We start from the raw sequence: 22,370 nt of genomic DNA, 5'->3' as shown, positions 1-22,370 counted from the left end.
GTGTGTGTGTGGTGTGTGTGTGTGTGTGTGTGTGTGTGTTGTGTGTCTATTTTTATATGATACATAATGCAATAATGTACCAAACCAACCACATTAGAAAAGAACTGAACCTTCTCTTCTTAGGCAGTCCCTCGGAACCGAGGATGACTTGCTTCCACATTAAAAATGAGTTTTCAGGTGACTGATGAATCCAATGAGGGACCTACAGTCTCTGTCACAGGTGGGGCAGACGGTGGTTGAAGGGGCGAGTGGGTGGAGTGCTTGGGTTGATGTGTGCTCCTTGCGCTGTTTGCATTTGACTTCCGCTTGCTCCCAGCGAAGAGACTCGAGGTATTCGGCGCCTTCCCGGATGCTTCTCCTCCACTTTGTGCGGTCTTGGGCCAGGGATTCCCAGGTGTCGGTGGGGATGTTGCACTTTTTCAAGAAGGCTTTGAGGGTGTCCTTGAAGTGTTTCCTCTGCCCACCTGGGGCTTTCTTGCCATGTCGGAGCTCCGAGTAGAGCGCTTGTTTTGGGAGTCTCGTATCGGGCATGCGGACGATGTGACCCCTCCATCAGAGCTGATCAAGCGTGATCAAAGCTTCGATGCTGGGGATGTTGGCCTGAGTGAGAACACTGACGTTGGTGTGCCTATCCTGCCAATGGATTTGCAGGATCTTGCAGAGGCAGCATTGGTGGTACCTCTCCAGTGCTTTGAGGTGCCTGCTGTACATGGTCCATGTCTCTGAGGCATGCAGGAGGGCGGGTATTACTGCTGCTCTGTAGACCATGAGCTTGGTGCCGGGTTTGAGGTCCTGGTCTTCAAACACTCTCTTCCTCAGGCGACCGAAGGCTGCACTGGCACACTGAAGGCGGTGTTGGACTTCGTCATCGACGTCTGCCCTTGTTGACAGTAGGCTCCCGAGGCATGGAAAGTGGTCCACGTTGTCTAAGGCCTTGTCATGGATTTTGATAATCGGGGGGCAGTACTGTGTGGCGGGGGCAGGTTGGTAGTGGACCTTTGTCTTACGGATGTTTAATGTGAGGCCCATGCTCTCGTACGCTTCGGTGAAGGTGTTAACGATGGTTTGGAGTTCGACCTCCGAGTGTGCGCAGACACAAGCGTCATCTGCTTACTGTAATTCGACGACAGAGGATGGGACGACCTTGGATCTGGACTGGAGGCGACAGAGGTTGAATAGTTTCCTGTTTGTTCTGTAAATTAGCTCCACTCCAGTGGGGAGCTTACGGAGGGTGAGATGGAGCATTGCAGCAAGGAAGATTGAGAAGAGCAATGGTGCGATGACGCAGCCTTGCTTAACCCTGGTCCGTACGTGAATTGGGTCTGTGGTGGAACCGTTGGTCAGGATCACGGCTTGCATGTCGTCGTGAAGCAGGCGGAGGATGGTGACAAACTTTTGAGGGCAGCCGAATTTGAGGAGGACACTCCATAATCCCTCACGGTTGACAGTGTCGAAGACCTTTGTGAGGTCAAAGAAGGCCATGTAAAGCAGATAGTACTGTTCCCTGCATTTCTCTTGTAATTGGCGCGCGGTGAAGATCATGTCCATTGTGTCCCTTAATGGGCGGAATCTGCATTGCAACTCTGGGAAGAGCTCTTCAGCCACTGGGAGAAGGCGATTGAGGAGGATTCGTGCGATGACTTTCCCTGTGGCAGATAGCAGGGAAACTCCTCTGTAATTACCACAATCGGAATTGTCACCTTTCTTGAAGATGGCCACAATTACGGCGTCACTGAAATCCCCTGGCATGCTCTCCTCCTTCCAGACAAGAGAAATGAGTTCATGAATTCGCGCCAGTAGTGCTTCTCCACCATGCTTTAGTGCCTCGGCAGGGATTCCATCTGCTCCTGAGGCCTCCTTGTTCTTCAGTTGTCGGATGGCCTTTTCAACCTCATGCCGGGCTGGGGTTGTGCTGAGATGGTGGCGGGTAGCATGCTGCGGGATGGAGTTGAGGGCACTCGCGTCGAAGACAGAGTCTCGGTTAAGGTCTGTTTAGACCGTGTAGGTGGAAAATGAAGTTTAGCACTATCCGTTACATCTTATTACAACAAGATAAATGGACTGGTGCAGCTTATCTCTTAATTTCCCAAGACAGCACTAACACTTTCATATGTTTGAATGTTGCTGTTTTTTTTATGAGAACCAGTGGAATACTTGCTATGCAATAGCTCAGGAAGAAAAAAAGAGCTGAATATAAAAGGTTGAGAAAAAGAAAACTCAGCGTTTTGAAGTGTGAAAAACAAAATATGCTGAAAATACAAAGGAGGTTATTAGATGTGAAAGAGAAGAAAGGCTGGTGGTTCAGGTAGGGATGGATTGTTGCAAAGAAATGTTTGTAATATTTCAGCCCCACTGAAATGTTGAACAATTTTCCCGATGCTGACGGATGTGCAGTGTATTTCCAGCATTTTCTGTTGCTATTTCATTATAATAGATTTGCACACTGTCTCTTTGGTGCTGCAAGAGGTAAAATAAAGACATGTTAGTTGTTCATTAATGTCAGAACATTGGAAGGATGGTCTTCATTCTGGGGAGCTTGCATCAGCTGAAACGCAACAGTCAATGATTTTAATTCACTTACACTGTAAGTAAATGGAACTCACTCTTGTAATGAAATTACGAGCCAATTACATTGAAAATCTGAGCGCTACTCTTCCATAAATCAAGGAAATCTGCTGCATTGTGCATATCAATGTATTATTAGCATTTCTAGAGATTGAAAACCCCAGTAATATGCTGACTTATATTATTTATTGAACATTTTAAAATCTTTCGTGCTTAGACTGCTGGAAGGTTCAGGGAGACTCCTGTCTCCCTTAGCTAACTGACTTTAAAAAAAAATTCTACCTGTACCATGTGATACTGAACTAAACATTAATGTTATGGTCCTAAAGTGACTCAAACAACTCTCACCATAATAACATTAAACTACTAAAACACCTAATGCAAAATTTTACATAATAAATAAGTATTTAAATGTTTTACCTTTAGATTTTCTATTACAGGAAACTTTTGTTTAACCGGAGGATAAAAGTCCGGAAAGCTCTATCTACCGGCAAAATTCAGGAGCAGTTTTCTATAAGTTTTATTACTTCTCGTTGCTTTTTTTTCCCCAGTCAGGCTCTGCAAGGTCTGTAGCTAAGCAACAGCTTCAGCTAGAGACGCTTGCAGCTGCAGCCGACTGTTTTGAAGCTGTTGCTAAGCAACAGGGTTTGTTGATTCTCACGGAGCTGAAAAGCTCCGTATGTTTTAACATTGCCGCTGGTTTATACGGCAGTTTTGATCTAACGGCACCAGCTCGGTCCCGTCAGTGCCGGATACCAGAAAGTTTCCTGTATTTTCTCTTCTCCATCCCCTCCTTATTTTAACTTTAATTTTACTCTTTTTATTAAATGTCCATACTATCCTAACCTTTTTTCCCCATTTTATATGAAGTTTAAAAGGTTTCACCTAATTTCATTTTTCTACTTCCCTATTACTGTACCAGCATGCATCTTGGAGGTGGGGTGGGGTGGATTTTTACTGGCTTACCACTTGTTGGAAGGCCAGTTTCCCATCCAATCAAACCTCTGGATTCTGAAAACCGATGTGTTGACTTCACAGGACTGATGATGTCAGTCTTTGAGGTGTTCAAGTGTTTTCAAGCCCAGAAGAGCTGCTGCCAATTTGCATTTTTGTCAGTGCTCCTGCAGCCCAACGTTGCCTCGATGAGTAAATTCTCCCGCAGTGCTCGGAGCACTTCTGGTCAGCTGCACTGCAGAGGCAGTCGGGGGATTACAATCTTTCTCATGATGTACTCAGTGATGCTGCCTGGTTTGCTTTATTGTGAACATGTTCACGTTTCAGAAACAGTCGGGGCGTTAAAAATGCTTTGTTCTTCCTGCAGATTTCTGTGTCCTTCCATGAAGTCTCACACACACACACACACACCTCGTTCCATTTGTCTTTCGGCAGTGTGCCATTCTACAATTGGCTTTACTTTTCACTCTGTCTCGGCTCTGGTAAATGTGTTTTGCTCTTAATTTAATTCATGGCGTCTACTTCACTTTCAGCTCCTGCTGAAGTGAAATATTTTCATGGCAAACATAATTTTGTTCTGAAATTGTTCCACTCTATCAGAATTACTTATTATAAAACATTGGTTAGGCCACATTTAGAAAACTGTGTGCAGTTTTGAACACTCCATTATAGAAAAGACATTAAGGTCATAGAGTTTGTACAGTTTATATTCACTGGGATGATGCCAGGATGGGAAACTATAGTTATGAGGAGAGACTCGAGATTAGGAGCATTTGCACTGGAGAGGAAAAGATTGAGAGGAAATGTAATTGAGATTTTTGAAATTATGGAGGATTTTGTTAGAATGAATATGGAAACATAGAAGCATAGAAGATAGGAGCAGGAGTAGGCCATTCGGCCCCTCGAGCCTGCTCCGCCATTCAATGAGATTGTTCTGGACCAATGAACATTTTATGTGTGCAGATAGCACCCTCTGGTGGTGGTTATTGTGTTAACAGTTTGTATGCTGGAAAGGTCATCTGATCTTTCTTCCTGTGTGAGGTCATTTGACCTTTGTTCCTTTCTTCCTGTGTAACACAGGAAGTAGAATTCCAGGAAGAACCTGGCAGTAATGGAGGATTCCATAAGGGTCTTACAATCTAATGTAATCTGATTTCATATGTTAGGCCAAGCGCAATATCTGTGAGTATCTTTGTTCCTTAGCATAATAGCAACGTTGTCAGAGTAATATTTTGATAATACTATGTTTATAAAAGGTTAATATTTGATAGTTATAGAAGTTAGTCCAAATGTTAGTTAGTTATACAATTAGTCTATTCTACTGTTGTAAATATGTTTATATCTTATGTAATATCAAATGTATAGTACTCAGTTTATGTACAAAACATACTTTGTCTTTGTTTACAGTTTCACAAATTTGTTCAAGTAAAGCTTCAAAACAGCAACCGGCTTCAGAAGAATTATTTTTGAATAAGTGTTTAACTTGCTGGATAACTAGATAGGAGCACGTCTAGCGCGGCCAGTACAGAGATCATGACTGATCATCCAAATTCAGTACCTGTCCCTGCCTTCTCCCCATATCCCTTGATCCCTTTAGCCTTAAGAAATATATCTAACTCATTCTTGAATATATTTAATGAATTGGCCTCAACTGCCTTCTGTGGTAGAGAATTCCACAGGTTCACCAATCTCTGGGTGAAGAAATTCCTCCTCATCTCTGTCCTAAATGGCTTACCCCTTATCCTTAGACTGTGACCCCTGGTTCTGGACTCGCCGGCCATCGGGAACATTCTTAATTCATTTAGTCTGTCTAGTCCTGTTATATTTTTATAAGTATCAATGAGATCCCCTCTCATTCTTCTAAACTCCAGCGAGTATAAGCACAATCGACCCAATCTCTCCTCATACGTCATTCCTGCCATCCCAGGTATCAGTCTGGTGAATCTTGGCTGCACTCCCTCCATGGCAAGAACATCCTTCCTCAGATAAGGTGACCAAAACTGCACACAATACTCAAGATGTGGTCTCACCAAGGCCCTGTACAACTGCAGCAAGACATCCTTGTTCCTGTACTCGAACCCTCTCGCTACGAAGGCCAACATACCATTTACCTTCTTAACCGCCTGCTGCACCTGCATGCTTACCTTCAGCGACTGGTGCACAAGGACACCCAGGTCTCGTTGCACTTCCCCTTCTCCCAATCTATTGCTGTTCAGATAATAATCTGCCTTCCTGTTTTTGCCACCAAAGTGGATAACCTCGCATTTATCCACATTATACTGCATCTGCCATGCATCTGCCCAATCACCCAACCTGTCCAAATCATACTGGAGTTTCTCGGCATCCTCCTCACAGCACACACGCACACCCAGCTTTGTGTCATCTGCAAACATGGAGATATTACATCTAGTTCCCTCGTCTAGATCATTAATATATATTGTGAATAGCTGGGGTCCTAGCACCGACCCCTGCGGTACCCCACTAGTCACTGCCTGCCACTCGGAAAAAGACCCGTTTATTCCAACTCTTTGCTTCCTGTCTGCCAACCAGTTCTCTATCCAAGTCAGTACCTTGCCCCCAATCCCATGTGCTTTAACTTTAAACGCTAATCTCTTATGCAGGACCTTATTGAAAGCCTTCTGAAAGTCCAAATACACCACATCCACTGGTTCTCCCTTATCTATTTTACCAGTTATATCCTCAAAAAATTCCAGTAGATTAGTCAAGCACGATTTACCTTTTGTAAATCCATGTTGACTTTGTCCGATTCTGTCACTGTTTTCCAAGTGCTCTGCTATTGCATTTTTTATAATGGTTCTAGCATTTTCCCCACTACCAATGTCAGGCTTACCAGTCTGTAATTCCCTGTTTTCTCTCTACCACCTTTTTTGAATAGTGGGGTAACATTAGCTACCCTCCAATCCATGGGAACGGTTCCAGAGTCTATAGAATTTTGGAAGATGACCGGCAATGCATCTACTATTTCTAGGGCCACTTCCTTAAGTACCCTAGGATGTAGATTATCAGGCCCTGGGGATTTATCGGCCTTCAATCCCGTCAATTTCCCTAACACCATTTCCCTACAAATGCTGATTTCTTTCAGTTCCTCCCTCTCATTAGACCCTATGTTCCCCGACATCTCTGGGAGGTTATTTGTGTCCTCCTTTGTGAAGACAGAACCAAAGTATGTATTTAATTGGTCTGCCATTTCTTTGTTCCCCATTATAAATTCCCCTGATTCTGACTGCAAGGGACCTACACTTGACTTCACCAATCTTTTTCTCTTCATATATCTACAGAAGCTTTTACAGTCAGTTTTTATGTTCCCTGCAAACTTACACTCATACTCTATTTTCCCCCTCTTAATTAATCCCTTTTTCCTCTTTTGTTGAATCCTAAACTGCTCCAAATCCTCAGGTTTACTGCTTTTTCTGGCTAATTTATATGTTCTCTCCGTGGATCTTATGCTATCCCTAATTTCCCTTGTTAGCCACGGTTGATTCACCTTTTTTGTTTTATTTTTATGCCAAACAGGGATGAACAAATTCTGTAGTTCATCCATGCGATCTTTAAATGTTTGCCATTGCCTATCCACCGTCAGTCCTTTGAGTAACATTCCCCGATCAAGACTTTCCCCGTGTTTGGATGTCCGTGATGAGGAGTCAACAATTTTAAATTATTACTAAGACAGCGAAGAGAGAGGATTGGAGAACTTTTTATGCAAGAGCTATTGACTGAATGCTTTGCTACTTGGAGTGGTTGAGTGAGAGATCATAGGCCTAAAACTTCGGTTGCTTTGCACCTCGTGCTAACGCCTGGCCGCAGCGCCGCCAACACCTCCCATGAAATTCAGCGGGAGGTTAGTGGTGGCTGTAACCGTTAGCGCCCCGTGGTGGTGCGCCGCCAGCGATGATGTCATCGCCGTGCGCAGCGCAGCTCTTGTGCCTCAGCCGCGATCTTCAGTAGCGCCCCGACTTACCGCCGGACACTAATACCAACGAAGTCAGGGGGGCCTACCTGTGGCCGCGGTGGCGCAAATTAAAGGGAAGGTGCCGCGCGGCCATTTTTATTGCTTGCCACCTGCCAGCACCTGCCCCCTCTGCCGTCCCCGGCCTCCTCTGCACCCCCCCCCCCGCGGAGTGCCGGCCGAGCTCCATGAGCCCGGCACTTCTCTTGAGTGCCGGACTCTTTTGCCGGCACTGCGATCCCTGGTGGCCCAGCTGAGCCCTGGGTCGCGCTGCGCTAGGCCCTCCCCTTTAAGAAGGAGAGGAAGGCCTGCAGTACATAAGAACATAAGAAATAGGAGCAGGAGTAGGCCAATCGGCCCCTCGAGCCTGCTCCACCATTCAATAAGATCATGGCTGATCTGATCCTAACCTCAAATCTTCTATCACTCTGCATCCACCCGAACCCATGTGATCTCCCCGGAGAGGCGAGAAACCAGATAAAAGACCCCATGGCCAATTTGGGAGAAAAAAATCTGGGAAATTCCTCTCCGACCCATCTAGGCGATCGAAGTTCTTCCAGGAGATCACTCTGTCCCTATATTTTCTACAGTACTTACCTTCTGTAAAGGCGATCTCCACCCCAGCCAGGAACAGGAATAAAACCATCTCCTGAAATCTAACACAGAATTAGAACACAGTAGGAGCAGAACAAGGCTACACGGCCCCTGGGCCCACTCCACCACCCACAGGGCCATGACCATTCCGAACCTAGACTCATGTCCAATTTCCTGCCTGCTCCCCGTAACCCTTAATTCCCTTTACCCCTAGGAAACTATCTATTTCTGTTTTAAATTTATTTAATGATGTAGCTTCCACAGCTTTCTGGGGCAGCAAATTCCACAAACCTACCACCCTCTGAGTGAAGAAGTTTCTCCTCATCTCAGTTTTGAAAGAGCAGCCCCTTATTTTAAGATTATGACCCCTAGTTCTAGTTTCACCCTTCATTGGGAACATCCTCACCGCATCCACCCGATCAAGCCCCTTCACAATCTTATATGTTTCAATAAGATCGCCTCTCATTCTTCTGAACTCCAATGAGTAGAGTCCCAATCTACTCAACCTCTCCTCATATGACCGCCCCCTCATCCCCGGGATTAACCGAGTGAATCTTCTTTGTACTGACTCGAGAGCAAGTATGTCTTTTCTTAAGTATGGACACCAAAACTGTATGCAGTATTCTAGGTGCGGTCTCACCAATACCTTGTACAACTGAAGCAATACCTCCCTGTTTTTATATTCCATCCCCCTAGCAATAAAAGCCAACATTCCATTGGCCTTCCTGATCACTTGCTGCACCTGCATACTAACTTTTTGAGTTTTGTGCACCAGGACCCCCAGATCCCTTTGTACTACAGTACTTTCCAGTTTCTTGCCATTAAGATAATAACTTGCTCTATGATTTTTCCTGCCAAAGTGCATAACCTCACACTTTCCAGTATTGTATTCCATCTGCCAAATCTCTGCCCACTTACTTAGCCTGTCTATGTCCCTTTGCAGGTTTTTTATGTCCTCCTCACTCACTACTTTCCGTCCCATCTTTGTATCATCTGCAAACTTTGTTATGTTACACTCGGTCCCCTCCTCCAAATCGTTAATATAGATTGTAAAGAGTTGGGGACCCAGCACTGACCCCTGCGGAACACCACTAGTTACTGGTTGCCAATCTGAGAACGAACCATTTATCCCAACTTTCTGTTAGAGCCAATCCTCCACCCACGCCAGAATATTACCCCCAATCCTGTGATTTTTTATCTTGAGCAATAATCTTTTGTGTGGCACCTTGTCAAATGCCTTTTGGAAGTCTAAATACACTACGTCCACTGGTTCCCCTTTATCCACCCTGTATGTTACTTTCTCAAAAAACTCCAGCAAATTTGTCAAACATGACTTCCCCTTCATGAAACCATGCTGAGTTTGTCCTATTAAATTATGTTTATCCAAATGTCCTGTTACTGTCTCCTTAATAATGGACTCTAACATTTTACCAACCACAGATGTTAGGCTAACAGGTCTATAGTTTCCAGCCTTCTGTCTACTGCCCTTTTTAAATAAGGGTGTTACATTAGCAGTTTTCCAATCTGCCGGGACCTTTGCTGAGTCCAGGGAGTTTTGGAAAATTATTACCAATGCATCCACAATCCTTACCGCCACTTCCCTCAAGACCCTAGGATGAATGCCATCAGGTCCAGGGGACTTATCCGCCTTGAGTCCCATTATTTTACCAAGTACCACTTCCTTAGTGATTTTAATCATATTTAGTTCCTCCCCCCCTAGAGCCCCCTGTTTGTCCAGTGTTGGGATATTCTTAGTGTCTTCCACTGTAAAGACTGATACAAAATAATTGTGCAGTGTTTTTGCCATCTCCATGTTTCCCACCATTAATTTCCCGGTCTCATCCTCTAAGGGACCAACATTTACTTTAGCCACCCTTTTTCTTTTTATATAACTATGGAAACTTTTGCCGACTCTTTTTATATTTTTTGCTAATTTACTTTCATAATCTATCTTCCCTTTCTTAATCAATCTTTTAGTTATTTTTTGCTGTCTTTTAAAGACTTCCCAATCTTCCATCCTCCCACTAGATTTGGCTACCTTATATGCCCTTGTTTTTAGTCGGATACTATCCTTAATTACTTTACTTAGCCACGGATGGTTATCTTTTCTTTTACACCCTTTTTTCCTCAGTGGAATATATATTTTTTGGAAGTTGTAAAATAACTCCTTAAATGTACACCACTGATCATGTACCGTCTTACCCTTTAATCCATTTTCCCAGTCCACTCTAATGTACCGTGATGCTGTGGCACATAGCACCGCAATATTCACTCGCAGCGCCCCAAGTGGGAGGCAGGGCACTTCCAGTAGCACTCCGCTTCCCTCTTGGGGCGCTACCTGTCAATTTCGGCCGCGCGTGCGCTAATAATTTCAGGGCGCTAAAAGTAGCGCCTCGGCGAAGTTAGTGCTCCAAAGGGGGCACGACTCAATTTTTCCCCCATAGTATCTTATGGGAAAATTGGATCAGTATTTAAGCAGAGGAAGATACAGGGCTACGGGGAGAGATTAGGCTAGTGGGATTAGGATTGGATTGCTCTAGCAAAGAGACGCTGGGTTGTAAACTTCATGTAGCTTGACACACAGCTGCCACCAAATGTAAATGTCTGTTAGAGAATGACACCAGACCGAAGATTAAAATGGCTTTCTGGAAACTGAGAGGCCCAGTTGGTTTGAGCATTGTCCGGATGATGGGCTGAAAGTCTCTTCTCTCTGCCAGCTATAAGGGCTCTAAACAAAATAATTTTGATTACTTGGATCCACCACATCAAAATGTACAGAACTCGCCCGATTGATGCTAATCTTTCGTAGTTTGGGTCTAATAATGGAAACATTCACATTTGATACTTATACGATAGCAAAATACTGCGGATGCTGGAAATCTGAAATAACAACAGAAAATGCTGGAAATACTCAGCAGGCCAGGCAGCATCCGTGGAGAGAGAAACAGAGTTAACGTTTCAGGTCTGGGACCCTTCATCAGAACTGGAAAAAGCTGGAGATGTAACAGATATTAAGCAGGTGCAGAGATGGGGGGAGTGGGGGTGGTTTAGGAGGGGAGGAAGGAATTGAAAGAACATCCTGTACTTTTGTAAGAGGCAGGAAAGATAAAATGTTGCAAATGGGAATGGCAAAAATCATACAGCATGAAAAACGGGGGCAGGGATTATTATCTGAAATTGTTGAACTCGATGTTGAGTCTGGAAGGTTGTAAAGTGCCTAATCGAAAGATGAGGTGCTGTTCCTCGAGCTTATGTTGAGCTTCATTGGAACAATGTAATAGGCCGAGGACAGAGAGATCAGAGTGGGAGTGTGTAGTGCATGTACCTTTAAGAGAAAACTACTTTGACAGCTCCTGTATACTGTAGTACCGGCAGTGACCACACCTGTATATAAGCCTTGAGCCTGCCTCTGTACTCCCAGTCTTGAGACTACTCTACTCCAGTAACCACCTGTTGATTGTTAAGTTACAGCCTCCGTGTAGTTCTTGGGGAAACATCCTATTTTAAGAATCACGGATCTAACAGTGGTGACGAGGTCGATTCGAATCTGCCTGCAACTCTGCAATTCCCGTCAAGGAGTCGCTCCGGGAGGACGGTGGAAGAAAGTCGAGGCCAGAAGCACGGGCGTCGACCACGAGCAACCACCCAGTCATCCGGCAGCAAGTAAATATCGCAGGAGAGGCTGTTGAGAGCTGGGCTTGGTTCCCCAGCCGTGACGATCCAGCAACAGACTGGCAACAGGTGCAGCGCACACCCTTCCCGGACAGCGGCGGCTGGAGCCGACCGAAGGCGTAGAAAAGCCGAGCAGCGTCGACGGGGTAAGAGAGAGGGTGAAGCGCACAGGGCGCGGCCGGGGGTTGAAAACCAAGCGGCGTCGAGGAAAAACAAGCAGAGAGAGCGAGAGGGTAAAGCAGCAGCCGGGTTCAGGACCGAGCGACGGCAACTGGAAAGGCGCACAGGAGAACACGCAGAGCACAGCCAGGGCTCAAGGGCTGAACCGCGTCTGCGGGGAGAAGAAGGGAGAGCGCGGGAGACGCCATTGAGCCGCGGAGAAGAAGGGAGAGCGCGGGAGACGCCATTTTTAGAAGCCGCAGCGGAGAAGAAGGGCGAGCGCGGGAAGGAAGGAAAGCGCGGGAGACGCCATTTTGTGCCAGCGGAGAAGAAGGGAGAGCGCGGGAGATGCCATTTTAGACAGTTAAATCACACCCAGGGATGGCGAAGAGTGGCAGTATCACGGCGTTCGACAATGAAGTCGAAGATTGGGCGACATATGTGGAACGCATTGAGGTGTACTGCAGGGCGAATGAAGTACCAGATGCTAGGAAAGCACTGGTTTTGTTAAATTCCATGGGTGCAAAAACTTATGGCTTACTGCGAAACCTGATAACCCCAGAGAAGCCCGTGGATAAGAATTTCGAAAGCATAGTAGAAATCCTACAGGATCACTTAAGTCCCACACCGCTGCTGATAGCAGAAAGATTTAAGTTCCACAAAAGGAACCAGCATAAAGACGAAAGTAATGCTGAGCACTTAACGGAACTGCGCAAGTTATCGAAATACTGCCAGTTTGGAGTGGGACTATCGGATACGTTAAGGGACAAGTTTGTGTGCGGGCTTCAAAGTGAAGGAACCCAGAAACGGCTTCTATCAGAAAAGGATCTTACGCTGGACAAGGCTTTCAGCATGGCAGTATCACACGAAGCAGCTGCACGGGGCGCTGCAGAGATACAACGGAGACCGCAAGAATACGGCACCAATGAAATGTCATATGGAGCAGGGAAGTGTTATTGCTGCGGCAGAACAACACACGACCAGAAGGATTGTTGGTTCAAGGACCAAGTGTGCAGACAGTGTGGAAAAACAGGACACATAGCAAGAGTCTGCAGGTCAGGGAAGAAAACCAGCAGCATGAAATCTCCACAGGAGAAGTACAAAAAGGTACATAAGGTGATGGACAGTAGTTCAGATGAACAGGGAAGTGATACAGACTCCGGAAGCAAGGAGCTGGGTTGTCTGAAACTACATAAGGTAACCAAAATGGAGGATCACCAGACTATCTGGGTCACACTCAAGATAGACGGAGTCCAAGTGAAAATGGAATTGGACACTGGATCAGCCCTAACAGTCATAAACCAAAGGGACTACAAGCGGCTATTTTCACATATACCCTTGGAAGCTACAGAGATTGTCTTGAAGACGTACACGGGGCAAAAAGTCTACCCCAAAGGAAAAATAAGGGTGAAAGTGATATACAAAGGCCAGGAAATACCTAAAATGGACCTATATGTATTGCCAGATGGAGGACCACCACTACTAGGACGTGAATGGATCCGGAAGATACAATTAGATTGGCATTCCATACAGGCACTGAAGGTTGAGGCCAAAAAGGATGACGACGCCACACCTGGACAACTGTCAAAAATGCTAACTGACGCACAAGACGTGTTCCAGGAGGGACTCGGAACACTAAAAGGCATAACAGCAACGATTAAAATAGAGGAAAATGCAAGTCCAAAGTTTTTTAAGGCCAGACCGGTGCCTTATGCGATCCGACCAGCCGTTCAAGGAGAGCTGGAAGGGTTGGAACGTTCAGGAGTACTGTCCAAAGTAGACTGGAGCGAGTGAGCTACACCCATCGTCCCTGTAATGAAGAGGTTGTTGAGTAATACGCCTGGGGAACCAAAGAAGGACCGCATCTGTGGGGATTTTAAGGTGACAGTGAACCCAGTCCTTCACACGGTTCAATATCCGCTTCCACGGATTGAGGATATTTTCGCCTCGCTATCTGGAGGTAAACGCTTCACCAAAATCGATCTGGCCCAGGCGTACTTGCAAATGGAGGTAGAAGAAGCCTCGAAACAATACCTCACGATCAACACTCATAAAGGTCTCTATCAATACAACCGACTAGTGTTCGGGGTAGCATCGGCTCCGGCTATTTGGCAAAGGGCAATGGATCAAGTCCTGCAAGGGATTCCAGGGACCCAGTGTTATTTGGACGACATCCTGGTCACGGGCGAAAATGACAGTGATCACCTCGCCAACCTGGAGAAGGTGCTCACTAGATTAAAGGAATATGGGCTACGAGCTAATCGCCACAATTGCGAGTTTTTCCAGAAGCAGATCTCGTATTGTGGCCACATTATTGATGAAGAGGGGTTACATAAGTCCTCTGAAAAGATTGAGGCAGTAGTCAAGGCTCCAACACCGGAAAATGTGTCACAACTGAGGTCGTTCCTCGGGTTGGTGAACTACTACCATAAGTTCTTAACAAATTTGTCTACAGTAGTACACCCACTGAATACCCTACTGCAAACGGGGGTACTATGGAAGTGGAATGACGAATGTAAACGAGCTTTCCAGAAGTGCAAAGATTTGATCACATCAAAAGAGGTGTTGGCCCATTTTAACCCAGCACTACCAATCCGGTTGGCATGTGATGCAGCACCCTATGGTATTGGAGCGGTGTTGTTGCACAAATTCCCGGACGGGTTGGAGAGGCCAGTAGCCTTTGCGTCTCGGTCACTAACCTCAGCCGAGCGCAACTACGCCCAGATCGACAGGGAGGCTCTCAGCCTGGTATGGGGAGTAAAAAAAATTCAACCACTATCTGCATGGACAGAAGTTCACCTTGCTGACTGACCACCAACCACTTGTCTCCATCTTTAATCCAAAGAAGGGCGTTCCGGTGATGACTGCACAACGGTTACAAAGATGGTCCCTTTTTCTAGGGGCAAACCAATATGAAATAGAATATAAAGGCACGAAACAGCATGGAAATGGTGATGGGCTATCACGCCTGCCACTGCCTACTGTGGAGGAAGCACCAGCAGTGGACCCTATCGAGATATTTTATTCTCAATAATTGAACAATTGCCAGTAACTAACGCGGATATAGAGAAGGAGACCCGCAATGATCCGAATTGTCTCGGGTATATGATTTGATGGTGAGGGGATGGCCAATACATGACTACTCACTGTTGCCAGCATTCTCATCCAGAAGAGAACAGCTGTCAGTATGCCAGGGGACAGTGATGTGTGGATCCCGAGTGGTAATTCCACCCAAGTTAAGAGAGAGAGTGCTAAATGAGCTTCACGAAGGTCATCTGGGAGGGGTGAAAATGAAAAGCCTTGCTAGGGCTTATGTGTGGTGGCCGGGGATTGATCAACAAATCGAGGACCTAACTAAGAGCTGCTCAGGATGCCAGAAGGTCCAAAATGCACCACCACATGCCCCTCTACACCCCTGGGAGTGGCCCTCCTCTCCATGGCAACGGGTGCATATTGATTTTGCTGGTCCATTCATGGACTCGATGTTTTTAATAGCTGTGGATGCACACTCGAAATGGCCTGAGGTGATCCAAATGTCCTCCACCACCACGGAGAAAACTATTGCAGTCCTACGGACCATCTTTGCCAGGAACGGCTTGCCAGAGCAGATTTGCTCTGATAACGGACCACAGTTTGTGTCTGAAGAGTTTCGAAGATTTATGAAAAGGAATGGGGTAAGGCATTACACCTCCGCTCCGTATCATCCAGCCACCAATGGATTGGCTGAGAGGTTTGTACAAACCTTTAAAAAAGCAGTAAGGGCCATGTGCGATGACGACATTCCACTGCAGCATAAAGTGGACAATTTCCTGTTAGCCTACAGAAATGCGACACATACAATCACCAACCAGACCCCGGCCATGATGTTCTTTAACCGAAGGTTGAGATCTCGTCTGGATTTGCTCAGACCAAATGTGCGAAGAAATGTCGAGGATAAACAATTCCAGCACATCAATGAGAAGCTGACAAGGAGCTTCAATGTAGGACAACCAGTCTTGGCCCGTGACTCCGAACAGAGAAATGGCAACCCGGAACGATATGCACAAGGCAGGGGCCATTAATGTACACAGTGGATGTCGGGGAGAACATTGTGAGACGCCACGTCGACCAGATCTTGGCGTCACAGGAACGAGTCAACCCCATGTCTCGCGTACCTGGAAATGAACCCGACATACCAGCAGCATCTACCTCAGAAACAGTAGCAGTGGGAACCGATGGAAAGGGGCCAGAATCGCCTCCGCACCAAGAACAAGAACCTCAGGAAAGGCGCTATCCAGAAAGGATCAGGAAGCCGCCCCAAAGACTGAATTTATAAATGGACTATTTCTGTTTAATGTGCATGTTAAAGTGTTAATTGTTATTTGAATGTTATGGGTACTGTTAATCTAAAAGGGGAGGAATTGTAGTGTATATACCTTTAAGAGGGAACTACTTTGACAGCTCTTGTATACTGTAGTACCAGCAGTGACCACACCTGTATATAAGCCTTGAGCCTGCCTCTGTACCCCAGTCTTGAGACTACTCCACTCCAGTAAACACCTGTTGATTGTTAAGTTACAGCCTCCGTGTAGTTCTTGGGGAAACATCCTATTTTAAGAATCACGGATCTAACAGAGTGAAGCGGAGAAATAAAGTGACAGGCGACCGGAAGCTCACATTTGATACTTGTTCAAAGTTCTGATTGAGACATGTTGTTGAGAAAATGTTACATTGCATTTCACTGTGCAGTATCTGACCTGAGACTGTTCGATACTGACACTGGTTGAAAAGTAGTCATTCCCCAGCACTAACATCCTTCACCTTAATGAGCACAAAAAATTACTACCTTCCAAAAAACACATATATACAAACATACCTCAGTAGTTACTAAAATTCACAACTTATTACAATATCAGTGATGCAGGAGTTCAGTTAATAGATTTCTAGGGAGTCCCCGAGGAAATACCCTAGCCCCCAGCTGTGAGCCCACAGGTTGTGGCTTCATGCCCCACTTCAGATTTGAGCACATAATTTGGGCTGACACTTGGTTGCATTTTTAGAGGTGCTATCCTATGAATGAGGCAGTAAACGGAGGCCCTGTCTTCCTGTTCCAGTGCTTCAGTTGGATGTAAAAGATTTCATGACACTATTCAAAGAAGAGCTGGGAATTCTCCTAGTATCCTGGTCAAAACCCCTCCCTCAGTCAAAACCACCAAAAATATAGAAACTGGCCATTCATCTCATTGCTGCTTGCGGGACTCTGCTGTGCACAAAATGGCTGCCATCTTTGCTCTCATAAGTGACTGCAGTTTAAAAGTAATTCATTCAATAGAAGCCCTTTGGGCATTCTGAGAAATGTGCTAATGCACTATATATTAAAAAAACTACAAAATTTCCAGCTCTTCCGATCTCCTATCTAAAGAAAGAAAGGCTTGCACTTATATATATTTCACCACCTCAGGAAGTCCCAAAGTGCTTTACAGCCAATGAAGTGTAGTCACAGTTGTAATGTAGGAAATGCGGCAGCCAATTTGCGCACATCAAGCTCCCACAAACAGCAATGTGATAATGACCAGATAATCTGTTTTAGTGATGTTGATTGAGGGATTAAATATTGGACAGGACACCGGGGATAACTCCCCTGCTGCTCTTCGAAATAGCGCCATGGGATCTTTTACATCCACCTTGGAGAGCAGGCGGGGCCTCGGTTTAACGTCTCATCTGAAAGACAGCACCTCCGACAGTGCAGCACTCCTGGAGTGTCAGCCTAGATTTTTGTGCTCAAGTCCCTGGAGTGGGACTTGAACCCACAACCTTCTAAGGAAGGTGAGAGTACTACCCACTGACCCATGGCTGACACCTAAAGCAGCACTGCGGGTCTCCCTTCCCCAAAATGTACTACTTTAGGCCATCACTCCTGGTTAAAGGAACAGGCCCAGAACTCCATTACGATAAAATATTTGGAGGGCAGATCCAGGTATCGGGGTTTCTACAAACCTGGAGATTGCTAATTTTGGTTAAGTTCTTTTCCTTTAGAAATTATCAAAATATACAGAAAAGTTAGGGAAAGAAACTTCGCAATACAGATCCATCTACCGGAACATTGCTGATTCCAATTTTTATATACTTCATGTTGATTTGGCTATAAATGGAAAATTCATGCAAATAAGCTGGCTAAAATAGATTGTTAAGGAGTGTGAAAAAAAATCCAGAAATGTTCTTCACAGTAATTTGCCACCACAAAGTTAGAGTGCTTTGCTTTTTATCTTAATTAACATCAACTCTGTTCAAAGTAAAGGTCTTCTCAGATTGCATGCATCATTTTCACCTTTTGTCATTCGGAGATCTATTTATAAACTAATTGTATAGCCTCTGAGGGTTAGAATAAGCCTGTTGTTTGAACTGTGAATTGCTGTAAGTCGTCTGATTTTGCATTCCTTTCTTTAAAGCTCTCTCTAATTAGCACTTCATTCTAACTTTATTGCTTAATCAATTTCCACTTGACTGTTATTGATCTGCAAATCTGCCCTTTATATATGGAGCAAATGATATTTGAAAAGTGCAAAATATTCATAGTACAATTTTGAAATGAAATGTAAAATAGCCTCATGAGTTGTTTCTGCAGTGATGCTACAAGACGACTATGTGCCATATTTGCAATTGTTCCATTTTGGACTCTTATTTTGAACCTTTGGGTTTTGAATGCAACTACTAATTTTCATAAATGCTAAATAAGCAATCCTGGTGAAATGTATTTAAACAAATATTATCTAGTAAGAAAATAAATTGGTTTTAAAATAAAATCATGGTTATTGAATTACACTAGTTTCTCACTCAGTCTCATTGAAGCCAACAATTCCCTGTGCCATCAGTGGGATCTAGATCCTTGAGCACAGATAACTGCTCAGATTTGAGCTTGGGTTTACCTCACAAGTAATACTTGATTTTTCTCAACTGCTCTCTTACTTTTTTTCAACTTTTCTACACCAAGGCCTTTGGTTCTTTTCCTGGGTTTCAGGGACAATTCGCAGCACTTTACAGCTACTTGTTAGAATGCCTAAAACCTGATGCCTCGCCTTCAACTACACTGACATCCACTCTAAAATATTATTGAGGAACTCCCCTGGTTACCTGGCAGCTGTAAGACTTGACAACAGAATTCTGAGCACAATACCCGCCCCCCCGAGCAATGCCACATTTATAGACCCCATCCAATTGAAATGGTTTAATAATTTTTCACTGCCCTGAATCAACCCTGCTTACACTACAGTGTGGGTTCGTCAGCAGTGGGGATTTGTACATGCACATTCGTGGCTTTGTCAGTTTGGAGGGAACCTTTCCAGTTGTAGGGAGGATGTTCTGGCCAGGTCAGCTATGTGAAAACCTATTGTTGGCCGGTGCCAGCAAGCTGAGAAATCATCTGCATTTAAATGACGGCCCACATTTCATCTGCACTGGCTGAAGAACATCCCGAACAGGCAGGTGGAGCAAAGTCACTTTGCTGGCCTTTTACAGGACAGGCGCAAATACTTCAGTCACTCGGTCTGCCACAGGCCCTGTACATTGGATACCCAAACATAATGCATTGAAAGTTGCCTCAAAATAGAACAGTAGCTAGTATCATTTACCATAAGCTTTCAGGTGAGACATTTAAGATTTATATTTATCAAAAAATAATCTCTCAAATGTGGTTATGTTTCTCCAAGTTCTTTTCTTGCAAGTTGAACAATTGACTATTCTAACACTGAATAAGATGGTCAGTAAATTACAGATCAGATTGGTACATTTTGTTGTTGAGTGAAGTCTTGATAACTTCCGATTGTGCTGTTTTGTTGGTGGCTGACAACTAATATTTCCCCCTATCATCTCTTATAATTGTGTTGCTTGAGTTGTGCAGAACTATGTAGAGCAAAGATTTCGAAAAGGAATGGGAAAAATTTAAATGTTCATTGTTTGACTACTGTTAATGAGCCATTTAAAGTAATAATTTACATGTCTACCAGTATAGATCAATTTGTATTTCATGGAATCATTTAAATTTATGGCACAGAAGGAGGCCATTGAACGCATTGGGCTCGAATTTCATCGGGTCGTTGAGGCGGGATTGGAGGCATGTGGGGGGTTAAAATTGTGAAGTCGGGGGGGGGGCACGAACCCATCCCTCCCCTAACCCGCTTCCATGCCCGTTTCACAGGAGGCGGGTACCCGACCTGTGCTGGGAGCCGCCTCCCTGAGGCGGGAAGGGGATTAGTGCCAATTAACTGCCTGTTAACAGGTAGTTAACAGGCAGTTTTTAGCCTAATCCCTATTTTTATCCCTGAAGTGTGGGCATCCCGACGGCTCCAAACCACGCCAAGTTAGCGAGGCGGACCGTCGGGCTAAAGGGCTTGGAGGGTTCGAGATGTCTGGTGTTCAGGTGAGTGATGGGTGCATGAGTGCAGAAGTAAGTGTGTTTGGTGTGTGTAAAGTGTTTAAATAAATTTTACTTACCGTTACTTAATAATGCAGCCTTCCTTCCTTCAGGTCTCGGGAGTCCCTCATCTCACCGGCACAGAAAGCAGAATGGCCGCGAACTGTCAAAATCTGCAGCATTCTACTTTCTGTTCTGGAGAGATCTCTAAATCAGCCTGAGAGGAAGGAATTAACTTAGAGTACAAATTGTCAGTGTTTGACAGCTTCAAAGAGCTGTCAAACGCTGATATTTCATCTGTCAAAAGCTCTTGACAGATGAAATGTCAATCTGTGACGTCACCTGTTGCTGGGTGGCCTTTAATTGGCCTGCTGAGCCCGCTGGGTGGACTCAACAAGGTCAATCAAGTGAAAATTGAGTGGGTTGGCCACAACTCGATGGAGGCGGGACTACAACCCCAAAAGTTGTAGTCCCGCCTCCTACACGCCTTCATTGATAAAATCCAGCCCAGTGTGTCTGTGCAGGTCGAAAAAGAGCTATCCAGCCTAATCCCACTTTCCAGCTCTTGGTCCATAACTTTGTAGGTTACAGCACTTCAAGTGCCTATCGAAGTATTTTTTAAATGCGGTGAGGGTTCTGCCTCTACCACCCTTTCAGGCAGTGAGTTCCAGACCCCCACCACCCTCTGGGTGAAAAAAGTTCTCCTCAACTCCCCTCTAATCCTTCTACCAATTACTTTAAATCTATGCGGCCTGGTTATTGACCTCTCTGCCAGGGGAAATGGGTCCTTCCTATCCACTATCTCTAGGCCCCTCATAATTTTATACACCTCAGTCAAGTCTCCCCTCAGCCTCCTGTGTTCCAAAGAAAACAACCCCAGCCTATCCAATCTTTCCAATTTGAACTTGTATTGGGAGCCCACTAGTCAATAAAGACCATTTAAATATGCCTGAGTTGATCATTGTAAGCACTAAAACATGAAGCTGATTTTATTAGTTTATGTTTAACTTTGATGTTCAAAGTGACATCTCTTAATTATCACAGTCCCCTATTTTGAATACATGTAGAACACCATGTACATAATGCCTGCTGTTTTGCCATTAACATTGCAGAGGCTTTCAAATGGTTCCATTGATCCCAACGATGAGGTTAGTCGGGTTGTGGAGATGCAGGAATTGCTGGAGAAACAGAACTTTGAGGTGACGCAGGTGAAAGAGCGCCTGTCCACATTATCAGCGCGAGTGGCAGAACTGGAGGAAGACCTGGACACAGCCAGGAAAGATCTGATCAGATCAGAGGAGATGAACAGCAAGTACCAAAGAGACATCAGGGAGGTGAGATGTGACCCGGTTCAAATAGTTTAAAACACTAATAATCTAAATATGTTCTTATCTTTTTCTCTCCACTGTAGAATGGAAATATTTTCATCAGAAATGGTAATAAAATTTTACAACTGTTTGCATTTTATAAAATTGGCCTGCTTGTTCCTCTTTTTTGAGTATCAAAATTCTTCAGTGAAGATTTTTGACATCATAAGGTTATTAATGAAAACTGCAATAATTTATGGTTGAAAGTTTTTCCCTAGTACTAATGTCAGGTAATAGGATCACAGTATGATCCAACCTTCTGCTCTAGTAGATGTTTGTTGCATATGTATCCTTGACTTCATGTTACTGTGTGTTTAATGTTGCTACCATTGATTACTAAAAGGTCAGAGGTATTCTGCGTTTTACACCCCCCTGGGACACACTATTCCCAGACCAAATGAGTGACAGGCCTGTTGTCAGGAGTCTGATAATGTTATTCTGACTGGTAAAAGTCAACTCTCCCTTTCTGTGGGAAAGAATTTTCATGGTCAGAGTTGAAATTTGACATTCTTAATGAGATGAATAAAGAGAGAGAGAGAGAGAGACCCCATGGCCGTCCACATCATAATCCTGGAAGGATGAGCACAGTAACTCAGATTTTTCTTGCTCCTTGTTTTTCCTTCCTTTCTGTTTATTCTCCTTATTGTAAGCCACTGCTCGACATTGGAACCGGTTCTGGGGGAGGTGTGACCAGTACAAACTG

General features: G+C 44.8%; 1 protein-coding gene across 1 annotated transcript in view; it reads left to right on the top strand.

Annotated features, from left to right (window-relative positions):
* The window catches only part of ppfia4 (PTPRF interacting protein alpha 4), a 165,373-nt gene that overhangs the window by 15,228 nt on the left and 127,775 nt on the right, over positions 1-22,370 (top strand). The window contains exon 2 of the mRNA XM_086011458.1: positions 21,413-21,634. Coding sequence (XP_085867584.1) covers positions 21,413-21,634 — 222 coding nt within the window. The remainder of the gene's footprint in view (positions 1-21,412; positions 21,635-22,370) is intronic.

Source organism: Somniosus microcephalus, chromosome 18 (genome assembly GCF_052327205.1).
Source record: "Somniosus microcephalus isolate GS21.2 chromosome 18, FLI_Smic_1.0, whole genome shotgun sequence".
Classification (NCBI taxonomy): Eukaryota; Metazoa; Chordata; class Chondrichthyes; order Squaliformes; family Somniosidae; genus Somniosus; species Somniosus microcephalus.
The sequence above is the reverse complement of the archived record's forward strand: the minus strand, read 5'-3'. Positions and strand labels throughout refer to the sequence as shown.